Raw genomic sequence first — 22236 nt, 5'->3', positions numbered from 1 at the left:
ATGGCGCCTCGCGCTTGTTTAGCTCACAGTAGTGATTTGGCTAAGCCAGCAAAGCATCTAATTGGACCTCTAGATGATCATCATTTCACTTTAGAATCGACGAAGAATGAGAAAATGTCTAGCTACTTTATAAAGATAATAGCTATGGTGTGGCCTAAGGTATCCAAATAAGGGACTGAAGGGACCATAAAAGTCGTTCCGCCGTTAATCCCGCACGGCTCGGAGATACCCGAACAAATTCGGTACTTGTGTGGATTACTTATTTTTGTTTATTCTCAGCCGTTTCTTTTGACACTTAACTGAAAGATACATATACTCCGTGCCGCTCATAATAGCCACAATTATATCAGAATTCAAAAGTGGGGGACGGGAAACACTGACATTCACAAAAACGTGGGAAAATACTGTACAGGGGAAAAACAACACGGGTAGATCGTTATTTCTGAACGCCCTGTCTAAATTGCCGCGCTAATTGTATTTTTTTAATGACTCGTAAGTTCATGACGAAATGAAATCGTGCCGTGTAATGTTACGAGTTGGTCTACGAACTGACAGTCTCGGGCCCACTGTGCCTAGCTCTCAAGACTAGACAAACTTGAGCACATCCAGCCCTAAGATCAACGGACACTTTGAAAGTCTATCATGTTACGGTGAAAGTTACTTAATGAAGAAAGTAATCCGTTGTCAAATATTGGTAGTGTCTGATCTCGGATGTGTTCTCCGAGCTATGCATAAATTCAAAAGCTAACAAAACTAAGGGGGTCACTAACTAAGAGCCATGAAGTAATAGTAAACAAGCGGACGGCACTGAGATTTAATAAGGAATTTGGCACTTTGACATAAATCTTGGCTTTTCCGGCCAAGTTTTATAATGTGAAAATGGAAATTCGGTTCGAATGGCAAGGAAATATTCAGCGATTAAAACGAAGCAATAATGACAAGTGATGCTATACGACTCTATACGGCGCTAGACGAAAAACTTGAATACCTAGATACTGTAACCCCCATAGTTTTTTGTTGATCGATGGAGGTTTTCCGTTTGCACAGATCTGTCAAAGAGTCCAGAAGGAGCGTCGACAGGAACTAACGAAGGGGGGGGGGCGAGAGCTTACACATACTTGTTTTGCTCGTGGATACCCCGAGGCTCAGAATCAGGTGAAAAATTTATGCAAGAAGCAGGAGAAACTTTCAATCGTTGTGTAGATCAAGACTGGATCTTTGATGTTACGAAAGCATATCGCTCCGGAAAGGTGTTGCAAAGGACCGTTCGAGCCGGGGAATTCCCAAAGAATAATAATCTTTCTTTAGGCTTTTGGCCTCGTCGATAATGATGTTGTAGCCGGGAACTATCGCTACTTAAAAAAGGTATTGAAACTAGACAATATAGGGGGTCCAGAACATCATGCAAGTTGTCGGAGATGAGGATTAAAGATCCTAGAACATTCTCATGTAAAGTGTGCTAAAACCTAGAATGCGACTCCAGCGTGGGGTATAAACCCTGCCTGGCATTTGTTTCGTCGTCACCAAAGAACAAGGACCAGACAGAATACCACAGCAGCATTGATATTTGCTGTATACTAGAGATCTTCTGCATGCTGCTATCGAGGGGGTTGCAGGTTCCATGTCAGTCTGATATATGCAGTAAGGTAATGGCGAAGTTGACCCCTCGTAGCAAAGATAAGAAAGCAATGAAGCCTAGAGAGGGAATATGAGATATAAACATGGCTAAAGTTGAGATAGGGAGCCAATGATGATGATGATGATCATATGATGGTGTCAATATTATCTTCGCATAGCGAGAGAGCTCGCTGCTCATCCATGGAAATGCATTGGAAATCGAATTTTGGAATGCTATACCCTGCAAAAAGACCCTGAATGATGCAACACCAAACAGTAACAATGGTGGTGCTTGAAGAGGTTTAATAGGCCTGGGCCTTTTGTTTTCCAGGATATTTAGGTCTTTCATTGGAATGTATTGAAATAATCCTCGCAGCTCACACCTTCATGGGCCGATTGAAACCGGCCCTCTCATTCGGACCATCGTGAGATTCCAATTCTGGGACCGATCTCGACTCGGATGTGAAATAATATTTGGTTATGATAGTATCGCGTAAATTTGCCATGTAGATATTAGTATACTGAGGCTCATTGGCGCTGCGATCAGATCGTAACCATCAGGGTCTTGTCCTCTAGAAGGGGCACAGCTTTCTTTCGAATAAGATATAATTAACTTTCCAAAATAAACTTCTGATATTGGTCAGGAAAATCAGATGAGAACCATGTCGAAGGATTATGATCGCGTGGGGACCATGGAAATCATGATTGATGACTGCAGTAACTCTTACTAAAACTCATGCAGTATTGAAAAAGATGGCACCCCTTGATTTTGCAACGTTCCCGGATATGGCATCCACGAGGCGAAGAAAACCACTACACCTTCGTAGCTATTCTTCAGGAAGTGAAAATCGAAGTATGCAGTAAGTTTTGAATGGCTGATTATCGAAGTGAGACATTAGATATCGGAGAGAATTTCTAGCAATCCGCTATATACCCGTTCCGAGCTATTATTCTAAAAGTCGGAACCAAAAGAACATGAGATCCCGATGAACTGGTTTTGGAACGGCGAGCTGCGTGCAAGACTGGCAGTATCTGTACCACTTACCCTAAAGGCTAGCCACAGGTAGCGAGATGTGCTGCGCCGTCTACTCGGTTTTTAGGTCCCCGAGCTGGTAACAATGTGGACTCGATGGGCCAATTCTGTTGCACACTAGATATGTAAATAGCCGGATGTTCCCAATACTGCTGACTTCCGCTCGCTTTAGATTGGCGAAGGTGCGATAGTCTCGAGGATATCAGCTCGTGGGTAAAGTCCTGTGATTTGGTGGAACATTCTTAGGGTTACTCTGTACCGACAGTGTGATAATGCTCGATGGTGTTTTGTGCATGGCACTGAACAGAAGCGGGATTGTAAAGTTTAAGATCTTGGAATTGACCGTTGGTGAGGTTGTGGGCGATTACACAACGTAATCACAGCAGTACAAACGAAGATTGCGTCCTACAGTAAATTAGGATTGCGTACTCTGTACTGTTGTGACTTTCAGGCTTTCTTTTCCGGCTGCAAGTTCCAGGAACCCCGGAATTTCCACACGGCCATACCCGCACACCATGCCGCACACACTACACTTGATGAATTCAAGCTGCGCCCTCCGAATTGAATGCTGTATGGGTCACTTCCGTATGTTGGCTGAACTTGGCTGTTGGCGTGCTTGTATCATACAAATTATACATTTGTAGAAGTACAGTACAGGCAGCTTTCCGGGCAAGGGCATAACAGATTACATAATAAGCGTCAGCATTTCCTTTTCCAGATATTCTTGCGAATTTCTGCATACAAAAGTTTGGTGGCGAGCTTATACAACCATGACACTAGAGCAACCAATGTTGTTGTTAGTACATACCAGGGTCCTAACTCCCTGTCAGTGGAAAGGTGCCGCTGTTGATGTGAATTAACTTTAATGATTGACAGATGGAGGGGTGGCACATAGCAGTTGTGCATACAGTTGCAGATATGACATCCAATCGCAAAGCTTTTAAGCTTTCGATTGGTTGGTATATGATGGATCAGTTGAGGGTTCTCTGCTCTTAAACGTGTGAGCATATCACAATTAGCACGAATAGACAGATTTTTTTTTTCAATTCTGAAGGCCGTCAAGTCTTAGAACCCGTCCGTGCAAGATAATTCCCCGATGAACCATTTGACATGCTTTAGTTTGCATGTATTTGTTTCTTTTGCTAAACATGCAACCGTTCGAAGTTTCGTTGAAAATTCCTATTCTGGAAACATCAGCGATTTCCTTGACACCCGTTGCAAAGTTTGAAGTGATGACACTTTGCACTATGGGACCCATGAATCCCGCTGCCATTTGGGTAGCATCCTCGAATATCCTTGGATATTTTTTCTTGCCGTGACACTGAGGGTTGCTTGGATCTAGGTTGTTTGAGATCTCTGGTCGTTTCATGGGCTCGAGGGGCGGCTCATGGCCCTCCACGTTAAATTGTGGCTTAGATGCTTCGAACCAAATAAAGCACAAGATGCTGCAAGTAAGGAAATCCGGAGGACAGAAAGCATGACAACCTAACCTAAAGCACGAGAAGTCGGTTATTTTTCCATGGCAATTTGTACTTTCACTGCGTTGACTCCTACTTTCCGAAAATGCTCAGGGGGATCAGTACGAATTTCCATAAACATGGTGTCTCGGAAAGACGACATTCGCAAGATTGTACAAATATTGCAATCATGGTATATTTCATCTGAACTTGTCATGACACCTCCAGCCGTAGCTAAGTATCTCCAGCATACTAGAATCATGAGAAGGATGGCTGCAGTATGTTATGATCACATGTCTTACTTATTGTTGTTCACTGTACTGATAGCAAACAGAAGAAGATTTCCAGAAAATGATTCGCCTTAGTATTTTGTACATATTCTCCCAAAAATGCAAGTTATACGGCCAGGTGCAGGTACATCAAGCATGGGTATATAAATTGATAACTGCATTGTAACAAAACCCCACAGATCATCACGATTGAAGGGACTTTGTGTGGTATAGCCCAACACGACCGTAGAAAGCTCGGTAATATCGAATTAATAAATCTCACAAAATCAAGTGACTAGTCTAAACGTCTGACTATGCATGTTACCCAACCATAACGACATCTATCTCGATTCATAACGTCGATGACGATGCTGTAAAAAGGTCTTCGTATAACTCCAGCCAGTCGTCTGCGCTGCATATTTGCTGTAGCATCAAACCTGCCAACCGGTATGTAAAAGAACTAAAGTGTCTGCGCCTTACAATCTGTCATGTCCATGCCCCAAGCCATAACCGAGCCCCGCGATCTCGGAGAGCTCGGGGGTTAAGTTTGAAATTTGGTGGCTAAATTTTACTATACCCTATCCTCAAGAATCCCATTCAGGATTGAAAAATGCCATATTGAGATTTGCTTGCGAAGATCGTGTCACTTGTCAGATAGTTTCAAGATTCACATTTCTCTTACATGGAAAAGAACGGATGAATCATAAACGAACTCCTACACCCAGATCCGTTTGACCTTGAAAAATTTAAATTGGGTGCCTCGAGCATACTTATCGACTTCCAGCCGTTCTAGTATTTCATGTTCATTTCAATTAGAAAAATCGTTATGGTTGGTCCCAAGCAGACGGGTCACTCGGGTCAGAGAAAAAAAACCTGCAAGATCCCATCGTTCTGCATCCTGCAAGCGTAAGCAGTAGCAATAGTGATAGGTCGCATTACCTTATCCCAAGTTCAAAGGTATATTAACTGGTGGGTATTCGGCGATTTGGATTTCCCCAAATAAATCATTGACAATGATCTAGACAGTTTATTTGTCAATTGCCAAAGCTTTCTCGGCTCATAACAATGTCCCTGTTCTGTACAGCTGTCATCCTTTTCTTCGCCATTCATGCCCTAAGATCTCTTGGAAAATCATCAACTCCCGGTGTCGATCATGTCACTGGTAGAAGTAAGCCAGTCAGTTTTGCCTGAACGTCGTGGCTTGCGAGGGGGGATCGGTAGTAGTTGAAACGAATGGTGAGCTAATCAAACATCTCAAAGTTACTCCCTAGAACCCGGCAGATTACCCTTGGATGTCTTGCCCTATGTATTGCCATTTTCACAGACTCGCTCGGAAGGGGGATTTGATCTCCATGAATTCAGCTTTTAGGTCATCCACATTATGAATTCACTCTGCTGAAGCTAATGCTGTGTCACCGCAAATTGTAGCCTCGGTCCAATCGGTCAATATATCGTAGTAGCACGATCAGAAGCAAGACATGCGTTCTCAACGAGGAATCATAGGGAATCATGGGCAAGTTTTGTATTTCGAACTTTATTGTACTCGAAATGATTTCCAGCCAAACTTCATCAGTTTCTATTTTGATATCTGAACATTTCCCGGTCTACAAGAGATGATTAGATAGTTTATTATCGTAACCTAGGGAAGTAGAAATTCAGGAGTAACTGAGCCCCAATATCTTCTAGACGCTGTACTGGATGTTCTGTTTCAACGACAATGATGCTGTATGATGCGTAGGGATATCTCTGGTTTACTATTCCCTATATATAACAACAAACTTAAAGTTTTATCAAAATTCATTTATGTGAGATATCGAATTATAGTATCTTTTCTCGTAAACTTTCTAATTGTGGATTTCATAAATTAATGACTTTAGAGACGTGTTACCTGCCCTGCTAGTTACAGTGCGGAATAGCTACCTAACCCCAAATCATAAATTAACCTCCCATTAGAGGGCCTTGTAGGTATTCCCGTTACTATAACTCATTATGGTCTAGAACCGTGTGCTTTTAATTTTAGCAATCAAATTTTTCAGCAAATCATTCACCGTTCATCGTGATTCAAGTAGTAATACCTAGGTATGTGTGAAAATTCTAATGTCTTTTTGGTAATGATCTCTCCTCTTTCTTTAATCCATGCAGATTCGAAGTTTCGATTGGGATAGGTCGAAGTAGACGGATTCTCAAAGAAGCTTTCCAAAGGTTTAATCACAGATACATTAATGAGAAAAAAAAGGTGTCAGCCACAGAAGGATCCTTACAGATATTACATTTGTAAAGTCGTATTCTGATATGTGGGAAGACAGGAGGGGAAACACACAAGGCAAGGCTGATCCCAGAAAGCATGAATAGATTGTCCAAGAATCAATGCACATACCAACAATCTACAGAGAGAAAGAGGAGCACGGTGAGCACCTACCAGCAGACTGACCAGGGAGGAACTCCACCTATGACCATCGACCATCAAACCTGCCAAATTGAACATCATCTCGATACAAGTCTCCATCCATCAGCTATCACCTAATGTACCTTGATCTTTGCAGCTAAGCAACAAGGAGTAAGAAATACATCTGACCCATAAACCTTCTTACTCAACTAGGACACTGTATCAACGGATGCTGGGACACCCAAAAACTAAAACAAAACATCTCATGGAGTTTGTTTGTGTATGATGTTTCTTCATACTAACTAATAAACACTCGATCAAATCGCAAGTCTTCCTTCAATTGTCAATTGTCACCTTGGCCTTCATCAGTCGCTCGGTAAGGTGCAGTAAAGTTGCAGGTTTGGAACATTCCCCTGCTCGGTATTGAATAACATGGAATGTTTCCACCGGGAAATATAGCGGCTGCAGAACTGCACGGTTGAAGAGCGTAAGTGTAAAAAAAGACCCCGGCATCGTGACGCTGGCACTTGACTTAGAACCTAGCTCGTGGGATGCAGCTCCTCCATTGCGGCGAACGCTATCTTTGCATCTCAGTATTCTTCTTCTTCAGAAGCACATACTAGATAGAGTCTACCACACAAAACTTCAGTCATACATGATATCAAGGGTTCCTTAGTCCTAATTCCATTACTCGCAACTCATACACCTGGAACCTTCTTGGAACTTCCCAGGGGAAACGCCACACTAGACGCCTACTGAGTTATAACCGTTCTTATTCTTTCTTTTGGATTGACGCAAGCAGATTCCATGTAGCATCATCAACGAGGCTATCCTAACCTCACCTACCCCCTTCTTTACCAAAGCACAAACCTCGGACGGACATTAGCTCCACCTCTGACACTGCGGTATTCTCTTGTGGGAAACACCCCTGACACTTTGATCCTGCCCTCCCATCCTCTTAGCCTTCTATGGAAATCCCATTTCGGCAGCTGTGCAGCGGCCCGTTGATCTACCTTCTTCAACTAATCTATTATACTTAAGAGTCTTCAGTCCTCATTCCATTTTTTTGAAAGTCAAAATATGTTTTATATCAACTCGAGCTAAAGTAGGATTATTATTTATCACAACGCACACACCAAATCTACATACGGTTCATTGCAAGAACTCTATTTCGATCCTTTCCCTTTTTTACCAATATCGCCATCAAATATTCCTAGTTGAATCTCAAGAGTAACGTCACCAGTCGTTATAGTCTAATTCGAGGCCAGCTTTCGGGAAACATTCGAGTTACCATTGGAACATAGTAGATTTGCACCTAAGCAGAATACCCATAAAACTTATTGTTCTGGAAGCACTATTGTTTACGGAACTGATTTTTGGGTTTGATCCTGCCACTGGTAGTGGTCGATCTAGTCTTGGTCCTTGTCTTGGTAAGTCATCGAGTTAGGCAATTGCAGCTTCCGAATTCTCTAGTTTGAACTTTGAGAGTTTGGACATCTTGGTATAAATCTCGAAGTCGGCATTTATTGTAATCGAATCATCCTTTCACACTTTCATTTCATACTTCAATCATTAATGTCATCAAGTTATACTCTCACTAATATCATATAAGAATAATCAAAACCGCTCTTTATATATATTTCTTCTTTACACAGAGCCATATCGGGCAAACACTTTGAAATGAACTTTCACACACCAGAACAATCTCACACGCAAGACACCAACCCACGGGACACACATTCCACCATGGCTTTATTACAGAGACCTGTATTTTCTGGCTCGGATTGGCGTGGCCTTGAACCTGTAGAGATGAGGTCAAAACCACGCATGGCCAATGTTGGGGAATCACTTCCATCTATTCGAACAGTAAGTGAATCTTCTCGGCTGCCTTTCAGGACAGTACTGACCTCCAACTAGATGTTTGCTGGATTTGAGAGCCAGGAAAGACCTATTGAATCCGAGTACAGACACGCTACATCATTTTCTCCCATCACAACAGAAAGAAATACATCTCCTGGGTCAAACAAGAGAATGAGATTATCCGATGATTACTATGATGAGGAAAGCCAGCAGCAACGAGAGAGATATCAGTCAGTTAGCAGTGGTCGGAGCCCAATGACAGCGACCTACGGTTATCACAGTGCAAACTCTTCGCCTGTTTCCTCGAACGCCCGTCAGGAGTCCAGAGTTCATTCTAGCCATGGAAGCCCTTATGTTTCAAGGTCTGGACGAGAGCAACCCATTCTCTCAATCCCAGAACGCAGAGCCCAGAATCAAGATCACCATACTTCGAGACCACCATTCCATTCTCCAATCTCTGAGCCATCGAGTACGACATACCGCCCAAGCCTCCCAAGTATTACTACACCCGACCGATCTTACGAACGAACTTACTCTCAAAACCCCGCAGAACGATCACATGGCGAATACCCTCCCATAAATGAGTACCCAAGAAACGAGTATGCATTGGAGGCCTCCCGCTCATACCACCAACAAAAATACGCCCCTTCACGATCCGACTACGGTTACCACCAACCCAGAGACCAAGGTTATCCCCAACCTGCAACTTTCCCTCACCATCCAGGCCAAACCCCATTCACCAACAGACACCACGCAGGAAGCTACAGCCCAGCTCCCTACCCAGCCCAAGAAATGGGCGACTCAAAACCCCGCAAGCGTCGTGGAAATCTCCCAAAACCCACCACCGATATCTTAACAACCTGGTTCATCAACCACCTCGAACATCCCTATCCAAACGAAGAAGAAAAGCAATTGTTAATGAGACAGACAGGTCTACAATTAAGTAAGTAGCCATCTAACCCCCCAATCCATTTCCTACACATCATACTAACAAGCTTCCCAGACCAAATCTCCAACTGGTTTATCAACGCCCGTCGTCGTAAATTGCCCGCTCTTCAAAACAGCGCTCGTGCAGAAAACGCTGCCCGATCGCATCACAACCGAATGCACTCTGCAGACGGGGGACAGAGTCCCATGAGTCTTTGCAACAGCGAGCCAGGACTAAGTCCCAGAGCCGCATCTGCATTTAACGAAGGATGGCCTTCGCGCCAGGAAGAGCGTCACAGCCAAGAACATTATTAATTCTTTCTCTTCTTTTTACTTGATTATATTTTGCAGCATTGAAGGCGCACTTTTTTCTTTTTTGTTACGAACATGCCTTTTTAGGCCAAGGGCTTAGAAACAGAGAAGTGGTATGCGATTTTTATTCTTATTTTCGTTTCTTTTTTATATTTGCACTTGTATTGCATTAATTCTACGACTTTTTTGTATCACATTAATTCTACGACTTCTCTTGTTAAATTAGATTTGGATTTTGGGGGGTTACATGCTTCTCACAAGTGAAAGGGAAGGCAATCACACTGAGGCATTATAAGGATATGTATGACAACATGGGTATATTGGATTTGGGATGGACAGCAACAGATACCATATTTTCATATTTGGGTTATTCGATGAAACCAAATTCGCATGAGCACAGCGGAGTCAAATCACAGACTATCAGATCACGGTCTGGTGTAGAATTACACGCAAGCGTCTTTGTTAATGTTTTTTAATTCTTACTATATTTTCGCTTCTTATAATGAATATCTATCTACATAGCAGTTATGAAATCGAGTATCTGTATTGTACATTGCACTGCAAATTGTAAAAGTACGCACGCACACAAACATTGCAGATTGAACCCCAGAAAATTTGCCTTGGGGTGAAAATCTCTCGTGCCGTGCGTCCACTTTCAATCACGCATGCATACCCACATTGATCGCTCACTTGTTCGCTCAATCTTTCCCCTGTTACGTTTTTCTTAGTAATCTATTCGGGTACACATTCACGTTTACATATATTTATATCCGTATTCCGCTTTCAGCGTTGCACAACTTTATGCGCACTTTCCACGCTTCCGCTCTCAAAGTCGATCACTTCGCCGCACTTAGGCAACCTTCGAAAATTGCTCTACTCACCGGTATTCGTGGTATTCGTCCTCCCCGCTGTTAATTTCTGAGGGCTAGGGGGTAGTAGAATGTACCATGTACTGTTGCGTGGTTGTGGTATAGTATGTGTTTTGTTGTCTCAGATTCAAATCTGCAACACCCACCTGCATAGAAGTCATATAGAAGGGAGAGAATCATCAAAAATGCAATACGTCATTGAAATTTCTCAGTCAGACATCAATACATTTGGATCATTGTTATTTGAGTTTTCTATACGAGCCCTTTACTAGCATGTGATGTTTAGGCCTCAAATGTGGATACTTTGCTAACTGTTCGCTCACGGCATATAAGCACAATTATACATTACTAGCAGCGAGAATCAATATGTAAAAGGCAGGAAATTCTCCGACTGCAAGGGCTGGCTGAGCTTATTTTTCAGACACCATTCATATCACTGCAAAAGCCCTCGCTGCATGAGGATTTTCACATGGCAGTGCTTTGTCGAAATGTGCAGAGACTGAGGTTAGACTTTGAAGAAGATGATTGTCCCAATGAATTAACCAAAAACTGACTTGACATGACAAAAAAGAAAAAGAAAAGTTAACAAACGCCATTTTCATCATCGTATTAACCACCAGGAAAAGAAAAGGTGCCACTAAAAGCACTTGGCTGACTGACAGACATCACTATTTGTCATTGAGTAGCTACTCAGTTACAAAATCACAGTACCCGAAAAGCCACTGTCAGAATTTTTTAGTACATGATAGCGTGCACTCATCCTGCAAAAATCCATGGAAATGCTATTCGGCAATCTTCTCTTAACCTTCTATCAATCGATAGTCTCTATTTTGAGTTTGAGATGGATGTCGTGGAGTGACTAGATGCAGAGAGGGACAAAGCTCATGTGCATTTCATGAGCTAGGCACCGTGATTTATTTCCATGTAGAGTTAAGAGAAGGACAAGCTTCGGTACTGAGGGTCAAAATGATTGGCAACCTGTCATTTGGTGACTTTATTTAACTACCGGTGTGTCGAGTGTGTCAATCAATTTCCGATGGCAAAGAATTAGACCCCATTGGTCGTAGTAGATAGCGATAGAATTGTCAAAGTGTTCGGTAAGTCGGATACATGGCGAGTTATAGTGTAAGTAGAAGTTCTGGGGTCAAGAATGAGTCACATGACATGATCATGAGCAGATGAATAGAATTGAAAAGCAAAAAGATCATAAGACAACGAGTAAACTAAAATGAACGTGAGGTACTGCAACTGCAGAGAACATGGTTGTTAATGGAGAGGCTGTGATTCGGTTGAGAGGATACTGGGACTATTTTAGTTCGTGATATAGGCGAATACTATTTTCAACTATTTTCACTGGTGTTGTGTCAACAATGGCGGAGCGGAATAATCCCATGGGAGAGAGGGTCTCCTCGCCGAACGTTTACGATCAACTTAAATTTGCCCCCAAATTTCCCAGATTATGCGGCCAAGAAACGTTCGATACGATACCCCTAATGAAACATATATCGAGATTCAAGATGGAAATATCTCGCACTGTCTCATTCCATGCTGCCTTGAACTGCTTTGACATGTTAAGAAAAACATTTGGCAGATCCCAAGCTTTTTCTGATATCTCCGGCAACATCTCCGGTGACAGTTAGTACGATGCATGCCACGGACAGTCACTTGACATTCTTACTCCACGTACATTTTCTTTTTTGTCTATTTTCACCAACCAAGCCTTAGTTGAGAACCCGGAGCTTAATACTGTCGGGACTTGATGTAGATCACTCGACTAAGTACTGATTAGGATATTCGATATCCGCTAGTGTGTACTATTCCTTGTTTCAAAACCAGCATGACCATGACACTGGATGGTGAACTTGCTACTAACTTTAGTCGAAAAAAGGTTCCTTCCTCTTAGTAAAAAGCGAAGCCCGAATATGCCAAGGATACAGACCGCCGCCATTGATGTCAATGGTACTCAATTGAATCATCCACGGTCAATAAACAATGGTATTACAACGCTGATAGAAAATCCTAGTGCCTACCCCTTACTAAGTATTAGCTAATGGCATCTGTTTTGCCATCGTAGTAGCACGGTGAATTCATGAGATTTGCCTTATCCGCAAGAGTATTAGCAAATGGGGGTGCAGTAGACGAGTATGCGCGCTACTGGCACAAGACCAGAATCTAAGACGGGAATTGGAAGCCTAAGTATTAAGACCCCGATTGAGGTTTCGAGTGAATAGGTACATATTGGTGAGTTGTTGTTTTTCCATCAGTGTGCAGAACAAAAAGAGAAGAAGAAAGGAAGAGAATTGTTTTTGGAGCGAACGAAATAAGCTTTTTCTCAAATTGTATGTCCCCTGCGCACATCAATCTTGTCAAAATCGTATCAATTCCGATTCCCGACCAATCAATCAAAGTGGAAGATCGCCCGAAGACCCACTAGGATAATCAAGGGTCACCCGTCAAACAAGGCCCTATCTCGTCTCGAATATCACTTGTTCAGTGGCCATCACACAGACACGCAAGTGCACACGCCGCCTTTGTCCCTTATAACATGCAGCTCGTGTGTTTTTGGCGGGAGAAAACCCCCTAATTTGGATCTATGTCCGCCTCACAAGTCCTCAACAAGGACTGGCAATTTTGAGATGATCTTTTTGGGAATTGGCTGCCATCATACAGGACAAATTGGTCGAATCCACGAAATGAAGTCCTGTGCCGCAATCCGGATCGCCTTCTAATACTTTGTTGATCGTGTTTGTAAGTCGGGCACTGATGAAGGTGGTGGTGGTGTTCATTTGCATGATGATGAATGCCCTCTTACCGACTCGGAGGTCCGGGTGTATTTCTCCACCTGCTGGGGGCAGCTGAGCTCCAATGAAAACAGAATTTCAGGATCTTCCATAGATGATCTACTGTAGCTAAGAAATCGTTGTTAAAGGTGTTCACATCAGTGGATGTGAACATTGAAGGGGATGATGTTTCAAATTATGGAGTGAACTTGCGCTTATCGCCGATTGGCTGAAGGGCAAATCACGGACAGCGTCAGCATTATGCTGGGGAAAAGGGATAGCCTTGTTTGTATGCAAGTAATGAAAACACATGAGAGATGACCTGGAATAAGTAAAAGCAATTGTTTTTGGTTTCTGTGAGTGTTTTGTTTTTTGAGGGGGAGGGGGCAATGGACAGTGGGGAATTGGACGAGTAGAGAAGTATTTCCTCATCAGACCCGCTGTCCACGTGTGAACGAAAAAGCAACAATGAATGATGATATGATTGCGTGACATTCCCGTCCGAACGCACTGATGAAGTGCATGAAGATATATATTACGCTTTTCGGGATGATAGTGCCAAAATATGTCCGCCTCAAGTGAGGAATTCCACCCAGCGCGACGGCCCAAGTGGACATCGAATGAACTTGGGAGTCCCAAGTCAAGACGTGTGGCAGTGCACATTGTGGTGATTCGCAGCAACCCAGGAGTCTCGACCAGGTATATCAGAATCATCAATTTGAGTGAAACTAGGTCTTCATGGAATACAAAAATAGAGATACCAGGTTCAAGAGCTGGTATAAGTGAACGATGCTATACTTTTTTTTTGAAACATGTGTTTGCGAGAGGTCGAGAAATGGGATGCTTGGAAGGAACTGGGCAAAAGTTAGTCATACTCACGAAGCGTACAATTTCTTCGAAACTACCATTGAATCCATAAGGTCGGAGACAAGGGATAAAGGTTCATCCTACCAAGTAGCAGTAGGGAACATTGATCTCTTTCAAACAAAACATACATCAACCGGAGTGTTCATGCCGTTCGCAAGGTTGGAGAAGTGGCAATTGATTCGACATGAATCGAACAAGCTTATACTGTCATGGTTATGGTCGGCTTTGTAGGAAGGAGAGTTTGCTGGTCGAGTTTTATGTCAGTTGAGAGCGAAAAGGACAGTAGAAATACATTTTATGAGTGGACCGATGTTGGGAGTAGGGGTAACATAATAGGAAAGCGCGTGTAAACCATAAAGGGAAGGAACGGATTGTCATTGAATACAAGCGACCAAAATACTGTACTTTTCGAAAATCACTTGCAATTCTTCCAACAAAGGTTATACGTGTGAGATGTAAAAGATATGTCGTAAAAAAGCTTGGGGAGATCTCAAAATGTATCCGTTCAAAATTCAACTCAGACCCCCCAAATTCTCAACCTGCAATCACATTATAACAACTCATCAAATATAATTCTTTTCCCTTTTGATGGGTTGATAAGTCCTAGTCCTTTTCTTTACTCGAGTCTAAAATTCAAAGAAAGGGCAGAGATATCGCTCTCAAAAATAATACCTAAACGATGAACCTCATTTTCACACCATCAACACTCACCTACTTCATTATACACTCGGCCATCTCCATCTATCGTCCTCACCATCCTCACCATCCTTACTATTCTCATTATTCTTATCATCCTCATCCTCACCACACTCATCCCCAAACAAACTCTCTTATTGCACATCTAACTCAACCTCATATCACAAAACCAAAATGCTTATACTCTCTCGATCCACCATCGACTTCTTGAGCCCCTTACTCGTAACACACTCCTACAATCCATGACCCCCAGCATATACAAAGAACCACCAGCATCAACAGAAGCACGAAAACGAGAACAGAGAAGAGGATATTCAAACAGTATTTGAATGTACCACTGAAGGGTTATACTACTCACCACTCCCCAACAAAAATAATACTCATCCAGAGGATGCAATATCTCGTAGCTAGCTCAAGTTGTCAATTCTCAAACGAGGCTTCCTCAACAACTTGCTCTCCTTTCACTCGTTCAATCATAAATCTAATATTACCGCATTTAAAACCTCTCACCACATCACATAAACTACTCTCCTCAACCTCCTCAACAAACCCATCCAACAAATCCAGAATTTCTCTCCTCTTCCCTCTCCCTCTCCCACTCATCTTCCTCCTCTCCCCCCCCCCCTTCCCACCTCCTTCCTTTTTCCCACCACATCAAAGAAGCCCTCACCCCACCCTTCCTATCCACCCCATCCACTCCTCAACAATACTCACAATCTCCTTCTCTTCTCACATAATCCCCTTCCTATTACAGCCTACCTTCCATTCACTCTCTCCCACCCTCAGTACCACTACCTTCCCTTCTCTACTTCTATCTTCACCAAATCTCCTTCATTCCCCACTCCCCATTCCCGTCATATACATACCTCTCATCTCCTTCATCCCTTTTATCTACTCCATTCACCTCATTTCCCTCATCCTACATATCCCACCACCCACCATCCACCATCAAGCCAAACCAAAACCAAAAACCAGCGATCTCTCCCCCATTCACATTTTCCCCTCGCTCCCACTAATCTCTTTCCACTTTGTACCCCCTCATTCTCCAATCACCCTCCCTAATCGCATCCATGTCTCCCAAGAAGCTGCAAACCCAAAACCCAAGCACCCCTTCTTACCTCTATCCTATGCCCCTCGCGCTCTACCCTCACTCTGGGAACTACTCCGCTCTTGGAATTGTAGCGGTGGGATCAATCAACTAAGAAGTATTGTATCTTCTTTAGATCAAATCCGCATCCACCAGCTTAAAATTACACTCCATTCCTAGTTACCATAGCAAAATTTCAATCAACTTCAATTCAAGAAGTCATTCACTCACGTTGTAAACCTCTCAGTATCGGCGATGCAAATGAGAACACAATCAGTTATAATCATGCTATATCTTCATTCATTCTAGTCTATCCATATCACAATCTTCTTTCCTGAATATGTGCAGATTTGAAAGACAAACTACCTCCACCACCACCTCTGACTTATCAACCCATTCATCCCTTCATTCATCCAATCCGTCCGTCCAAACACCAAAGAACTATACAACTCAGAAGGAAGAAGATCCAAATTCTTTCTATCCATCGTAAGACTTTACAAAACACCCTACTCCATCATCCAGACTAACGCCATCCCCTAATTCCGCTCAAAATCAAATGAAATTGAGCACTTGTCCCATCTTTCCTAGTAGTTATCCTATATTAAGGATTTGATAATGAAACGCCATAAAAACACAAACGCAAACATTAATGGTATCTTTTGCAATCATAATGTCTTCACGCTAAACATCTACTAATCTCGAACTTTTGTCGACTTCTTGGCTGTGCCAATATGTGTGTTGTGGACCTATCATTATTGTTAGTATTGGGTGATGCTGTTAGAATTTGTAGAAGCTTACCTTTGTTGCAAACTTCAAACTCGTCAATGTTTCACCCAAATGAGCTTCCAATGGACTAGCCATAACAAACATGAGTGTCTTCGAATTTCCTCCAAGGGAGTATTGTAGGAGATAGGTCAATTTGGAATTGCGGTAGGGAATATGGGTACCCTCTTTTCCTGATCCCAATGCCCCAATAACGTCACCCAGACAACTTAAACTCTTGTTAATATTTTGAGTTTCCTTCATTCGATCTCCTTCGGCACCAGACACCTTCAGTCTTTCGGAACCAGCCAGATCAACCAAGTTGAGGGTACCTTCGCAAGTCTCATTTGTAGAACTGTTGCGTCCAACAAGCTTCAAGATAAAGACAGAGTGCGATCTTGATGATCGTTCGTTAGATTTGGTGGCAGCCACGCTACGATTCTTGTCCGCCTTCTTAAGAATTGCTTCTACCGCGTTGGGTGAATCCAAAAGCACAGTCTCCAATCCAGTAACAGTGGTTTGCTTCTTCTTATCGTCATGTCGGACTTCGTGCTTCTTCTTGTCAAGGTCTCTAGAGCTTCCCAGTAGATCATGGATTTCTTCGTTGTAGACTTCAACAAAGCTACCTTCCATCGTATAAGTCCATCCTTTCTCCTTGAGAGTTTCGGCGGACTCGTAGATTTGATGAGTGGCACGAGGAATCATACCATCAGCAGATGACATGGTATGTGTCTTTCCAGCACCTGTTTGTCCATAAGCAAAGATACAAACGTTGTATCCATCCAAAGCACTTTGGACTAGTTGCGAAATTTCCTCGAAAACCTCTTGATTTTGACTTGATGGTCCAAAAACCCTGTCAAAGGAGAATGCGTGAGTTTCGATCGAGACTTTTCCAAAGTTGCTCCTCTTCTCCTTTCCAATGATTGACAGCTCTTTTGACTCCTTGTCGGTGTCAGGAAATAAGATCTTTGCGCATTCACCCTCTGCACCTTCTTTGAAAGTTGGTCGGACTCTGCACATGACTCGAATATTTCCTTTCAGCTCTTGAACTTGGTTGAAAAGAATGCGACGAAGAGTCTCCTCCTTGATCAACTTCTGCTTGGATTCCTCTGCGGAATTAAGAGCTTCCTGGAGTCGGCCTTCCATCTCAACAAAACTATCGGATTGAGCTTTGCTTCCAGACTCCAAGAAATGAATTCTTGCGCGAAGGCTGGCGACCGTGCTTTCGAGCGTTCCAATCGTTGCTGATGTTTCAACACCTGTCTTTTGCATAGTTTGCTGAACTTCCTTGATGGTGTTTAGAGCATTCTCCTTCAACTCTCTCTCTCGATCAATATTGATCTTCAACTCTTCAAGCTCTGTTTTCAAAATTTGAAGTTCTTGCTCCTTCATCTGCAACGCTAGGTTCAAACCTTGGTGACCCGTAGTGACTTGGCTTTCAAGCTCCTGGACCTCACGTAATCTTCGGCTTCTCTCTTCCTCCAATTTCGCATCGCTTTGTCGTTCGAGACTTCGGATTCGGTCTTCAAGTTCGACAGCTGATCTTCGTTCGAGCTCGAGCATATCGTTTCTGTGAGTACGAAGAACTCGGTCAAGCTCATCTATGTTGTCTCGTCTCATTTTATCTGTCTCGTTGCGATGGTTTCGATTTACGTCATCCATCTCAAGACGGTGCGCTCGAATGTTGTCATCCAAGGCATTTGTGGCTTCAATCAGTTTCTGCTGAATCATACTTAGTCTCTGGGTCGTATCATCTAAGTTAGCTTGTAAGGTCTGGTTGGAAGACGAAAGATGTGTTTTGAGGCCTTCAAGTTCATCGACTACATTGGAACGGATTAGTCATTGTGCGGTCCAGAGAGCTCCAGTATGCTACTTACGTTTAGTTTTGTATTCACTGACTGCATTTCTAAGTGCGTCGTGGTCCTTGCCTGTGCCGTCGACTGTTGATGCGAGCCTGGCATACATTGCTTCCATGGATTCGAGGCGACTACGTACATCAAAGGCTACTCCGGAAACATTAGAATCTTTTGTTAAATATGGTTTTTTGATAGGGGAAAATTTGGAAGATTTGCAAGGAGTCATGGGTGTAGAACTGAAATATTCCGACTTAGCAAGGACAGGAATGTGAGAGGGCGTCTTCGGAGCTACTGAGCTATGAACCGGTGCCTGATATAGAACAAGTGCGGCTTCTTCATTGTCTACTCTCAAATTCCGGTGTCCTACACTTTGGGAAGACTTGTGTCGAAGACGGGGATCCTTCCTTGGAGTTGGATTCAAGTTGTATCCCGTGGTTGGATCAGTCTGCTCATCATTGATCTGGAGCCTACTCAATGCCGTACTAACGGAAAGATCTCGTAGGCTGTCCTGGGAGTGAGATCTCAATGAGTTGGATGAACGATGACCGCGGACTTTCATAACTTCCAACTCGGTATCTCCATTCAATTGTTGGGAAGATGTAAAAGCAGGTACTGGGATCATGGGCTTTCGTCTTCCTCCAGGGGGTGGCATACCGTCATCATCCGAAGAGGTGCTCGAGGCATTAGTTCGACCTTTAGATTGGGATGTATTGGGCCTTGAAGTTGTAGATTGACTGTAGGATGGTGGGCGTGAGCCATAAGCAGACTTTGGTCGTCCAGGTCCAACACTTTGAGAGAAGCTGCTGCTTGATGTGTGACGCGAAGATACTGATGGTGTCCGGGATGACATTGATGAAGCTGAAGTTGTTCGTGGTTGAGAGAAATTATTCTTTATCTATTATCTGTCAATGAACAAATCCGATCGGCGCAGAAAATGCGACTCACATCTACAATAGAAGTTCCTCTCACAGATGGCTTGCGTACAGAAGGTGTTCGAGTCATTGTCGTAACAGGCTCTCCTGCTCTTTCAGCAAGAGTCTTGCGTTTGGGTGCCGGTTCATTGCTTGACTTATCATTTTGACGCTTCAAGGTTGTAGGTTGTGGCATCTTTGAAGGGAGTCGTGATCGAACGTTGCCATGAGAGTCTGTAATTTCTGCAAGAGGCTTTCCGAGAGAAGGAATGGCACTCATTGTAGGTTTGGATTGTGATGTGTGCGAGTACTGTTGAATCCGAAAGGTTCCTTGTTAGTGTTTGATGGCACTTTTATTTGTTTACTCGGAATGGATCTTGTACAGTACCTGATTTTCTTCTTGATATTCCATTATAAGAAGTAGCAAATGCTACACAATATTAAACTAGATAGAACATGCAAAGATAAAAAGAATTGAATGGTTAGCAACGCGTCCAGGTTAAGGAGCAAGTGGTTGTTCTTGTCGGGTGGTAAGATTGAATACTTGAACGTTTTTTGGTGTATTTTCGAGTTTGATTCTGTTTACCTCAGTATCCCAGTCTCGAGCGTATCCATTTAATTTTGGTTGCTGGGGAGAACTCTGATGACTAAGCACTCAAGGTTTTGGTAAGGTGACGATTTTATGCGCTTTTATGTGCTTTATCCCACTTGTCACAACTTTATGTAAATCTATGCAAATCTAGATTAGATCATCACACACCTCCAGCTGTCATCCATTCATCTTCACGTGTCAAATAAGCTTATTATTGTTAGTTGGGTGTGTGAATGTACCTGGCACTCCCTCCACATGTGTGATGCGAAAAAAGATGTTATTTTTGCCCACCAAAGAAAGTATTTGATACTGTCTTGTTCAAACTGCTGACAACATTCTTAATATACTGAACTGATCAGTATACGGTCTGTTGTAGTGGGAATATCAACAAAGTCATGATATTATAGTTTTCTGAATAGTTTTCCTTCATCCAACTGTCCAGCACATACATAATTTATCTACCATGGAGAAATATTCCCAATTTCGCGACAGAGGTACGTACTACACTACACCCACATGAAATCTACTGGAATAGGAAGATCCCAACTAATTCAACCATCATCCAGGATCTGGTATCGCTCCGTTCTTCCCCGTTCAAACTCCAAGTGCCGGCATCTATGCCCCCGCTCATCTTTTTCTCTTCCTCTTCAAATTACCACTCTTCCTCACAGTATCCACGACTTATTTTCTCTTCCTACAATGGTTTCCCTTGGGATCACTGCTCAAGAAAGCAATATTATGGATGATACTTGGAATACCGGGAGTGTGGTGGATAGATTTGCAGATTGATGGAGTAAAGAAAGGTTCACTGGCAAAGAAACATGAAGGACGAGTACCAGAACCTTCGGATATTATCGCGTCTTCCTTTACATCACCTATCGATTCTTTATATTTGGCTGCCATCTTCGATCCTATATTCACAGTATCCTACCCACATACCCGCCAAGTTCATCAAATCTCTCTTCTCGGCGCAATCTTTCGAGCACTTCAAAGTCCCAAGGAATATCCACCCACGGGCTCAAAAATGACTGATTTGTCCGCCCTACTCTCTCAATATCCTGGACGTGCTATTGTAGTTTTCCCAGAATGTACAACTACAAATGGAAAAGGAATACTACCAGTGAGCCAAAGTCTTTTGACTGCTCCTTCAGGAACCAAAATCTTCCCAATCAGTCTCCGCTATTCGCCCTCAGATATTACGACACCCGTCCCAGGGAAATACTGGTCATTCTTCTGGAATCTTCTTTCGAAACCTACACATTGCATTAAAGTCCGAATCGCTGAAGTTGTATACAACACATCCACGTCCGAATCAGAAAAGGCCACTAAATACTTGAAGAATCAATTCGATAGCGTTAACGGGGATGCGGCGTATACAAGCAGCTCTGATACTCTCACATCTAAGAAAGATCAATCGGCAGAAACAACATCAGAAGAACAACGTGTCTTGGATAAAGTTGGGGAAGCATTGGCACGATTGGGACGAGTCAAGCGCGTTGGATTGACTGTGAAGGATAAGATTGCATTTGTGGATGCATGGAATAAGAAAAGATAACAGGTGTGTGAGATGGTGTTCGAGACACACATCTATGGAACAATATCATATGAAAGCTATGGCTCGGTGTATTGGGAGGGCGGTTTGATACCTAGTGGATGTTTACAACTAATCCTCTCACTTACGACCAAATATTCACTTCTATTCAACAATGAAGTCTTCAATCATATGTTGCCACGGTCTCGCGTGCTCCATTTGTTGGAGGGGTTGGCAATAAACCCAATTTCAATGGTATAGGTTATGATAAAGGATACTCCTGATGAACCAGAATGATTATCATCCTCAATACTGCATGGAAAATATTCGTTTGCTTCTTGTTTACTTGCATCAGCCATTTCACCTTCATTCTTTAAACTATTCCTACTATTCATCCACCCCCCTCCCCTCTCAAATTAACGCA

General features: G+C 42.9%; 4 protein-coding genes across 4 annotated transcripts; 3 read left to right on the top strand and 1 right to left on the bottom strand.

Moving 5' to 3' along the window:
- Nucleotides 1-5441: 5441 nt before the first annotated feature.
- On the top strand, nucleotides 5442-5745 carry Bfra_007967 (uncharacterized protein; the record flags this gene model as incomplete). Its single annotated transcript, XM_037338333.1, has 2 exons — nucleotides 5442-5544; nucleotides 5648-5745. 2 exons carry the CDS (start codon nucleotides 5442-5444, stop codon nucleotides 5743-5745), a joined length of 201 nt encoding a protein of 66 aa, XP_037190396.1.
- A 2697-nt stretch (nucleotides 5746-8442) lies between these two features.
- Nucleotides 8443-9864, top strand: Bfra_007966 (putative homeobox domain-containing protein; the record flags this gene model as incomplete). Its single annotated transcript, XM_037338332.1, has 3 exons — nucleotides 8443-8628; nucleotides 8680-9565; nucleotides 9626-9864. 3 exons carry the CDS (start codon nucleotides 8443-8445, stop codon nucleotides 9862-9864), a joined length of 1311 nt encoding a protein of 436 aa, XP_037190395.1.
- A 6988-nt stretch (nucleotides 9865-16852) lies between these two features.
- Nucleotides 16853-19969, bottom strand: Bfra_007964 (putative kinesin motor domain-containing protein; the record flags this gene model as incomplete). Its single annotated transcript, XM_037338331.1, has 4 exons — nucleotides 16853-16906; nucleotides 16959-18742; nucleotides 18800-19673; nucleotides 19724-19969. The coding sequence occupies 4 exons, from the start codon at nucleotides 19967-19969 to the stop codon at nucleotides 16853-16855; spliced, it is 2958 nt and encodes a 985-aa protein (XP_037190394.1).
- A 775-nt stretch (nucleotides 19970-20744) lies between these two features.
- Bfra_007963 (putative vacuolar protein sorting protein vps66 protein) lies at nucleotides 20745-21836 on the top strand (the record flags this gene model as incomplete). The annotated part of the gene is made up of 2 exons (XM_037338330.1): nucleotides 20745-20775; nucleotides 20848-21836. 2 exons carry the CDS (start codon nucleotides 20745-20747, stop codon nucleotides 21834-21836), a joined length of 1020 nt encoding a protein of 339 aa, XP_037190393.1.
- Between the last annotated feature and the right edge of the window lie 400 nt (nucleotides 21837-22236).

Source organism: Botrytis fragariae (genome assembly GCF_013461495.1).
Source record: "Botrytis fragariae strain BVB16 chromosome Unknown tig00000112, whole genome shotgun sequence".
NCBI lineage: Eukaryota > Fungi > Ascomycota > Leotiomycetes > Helotiales > Sclerotiniaceae > Botrytis > Botrytis fragariae.
Note: the sequence above shows the minus strand (reverse complement) of the source record. Positions and strands in the feature narration are given on the sequence as shown.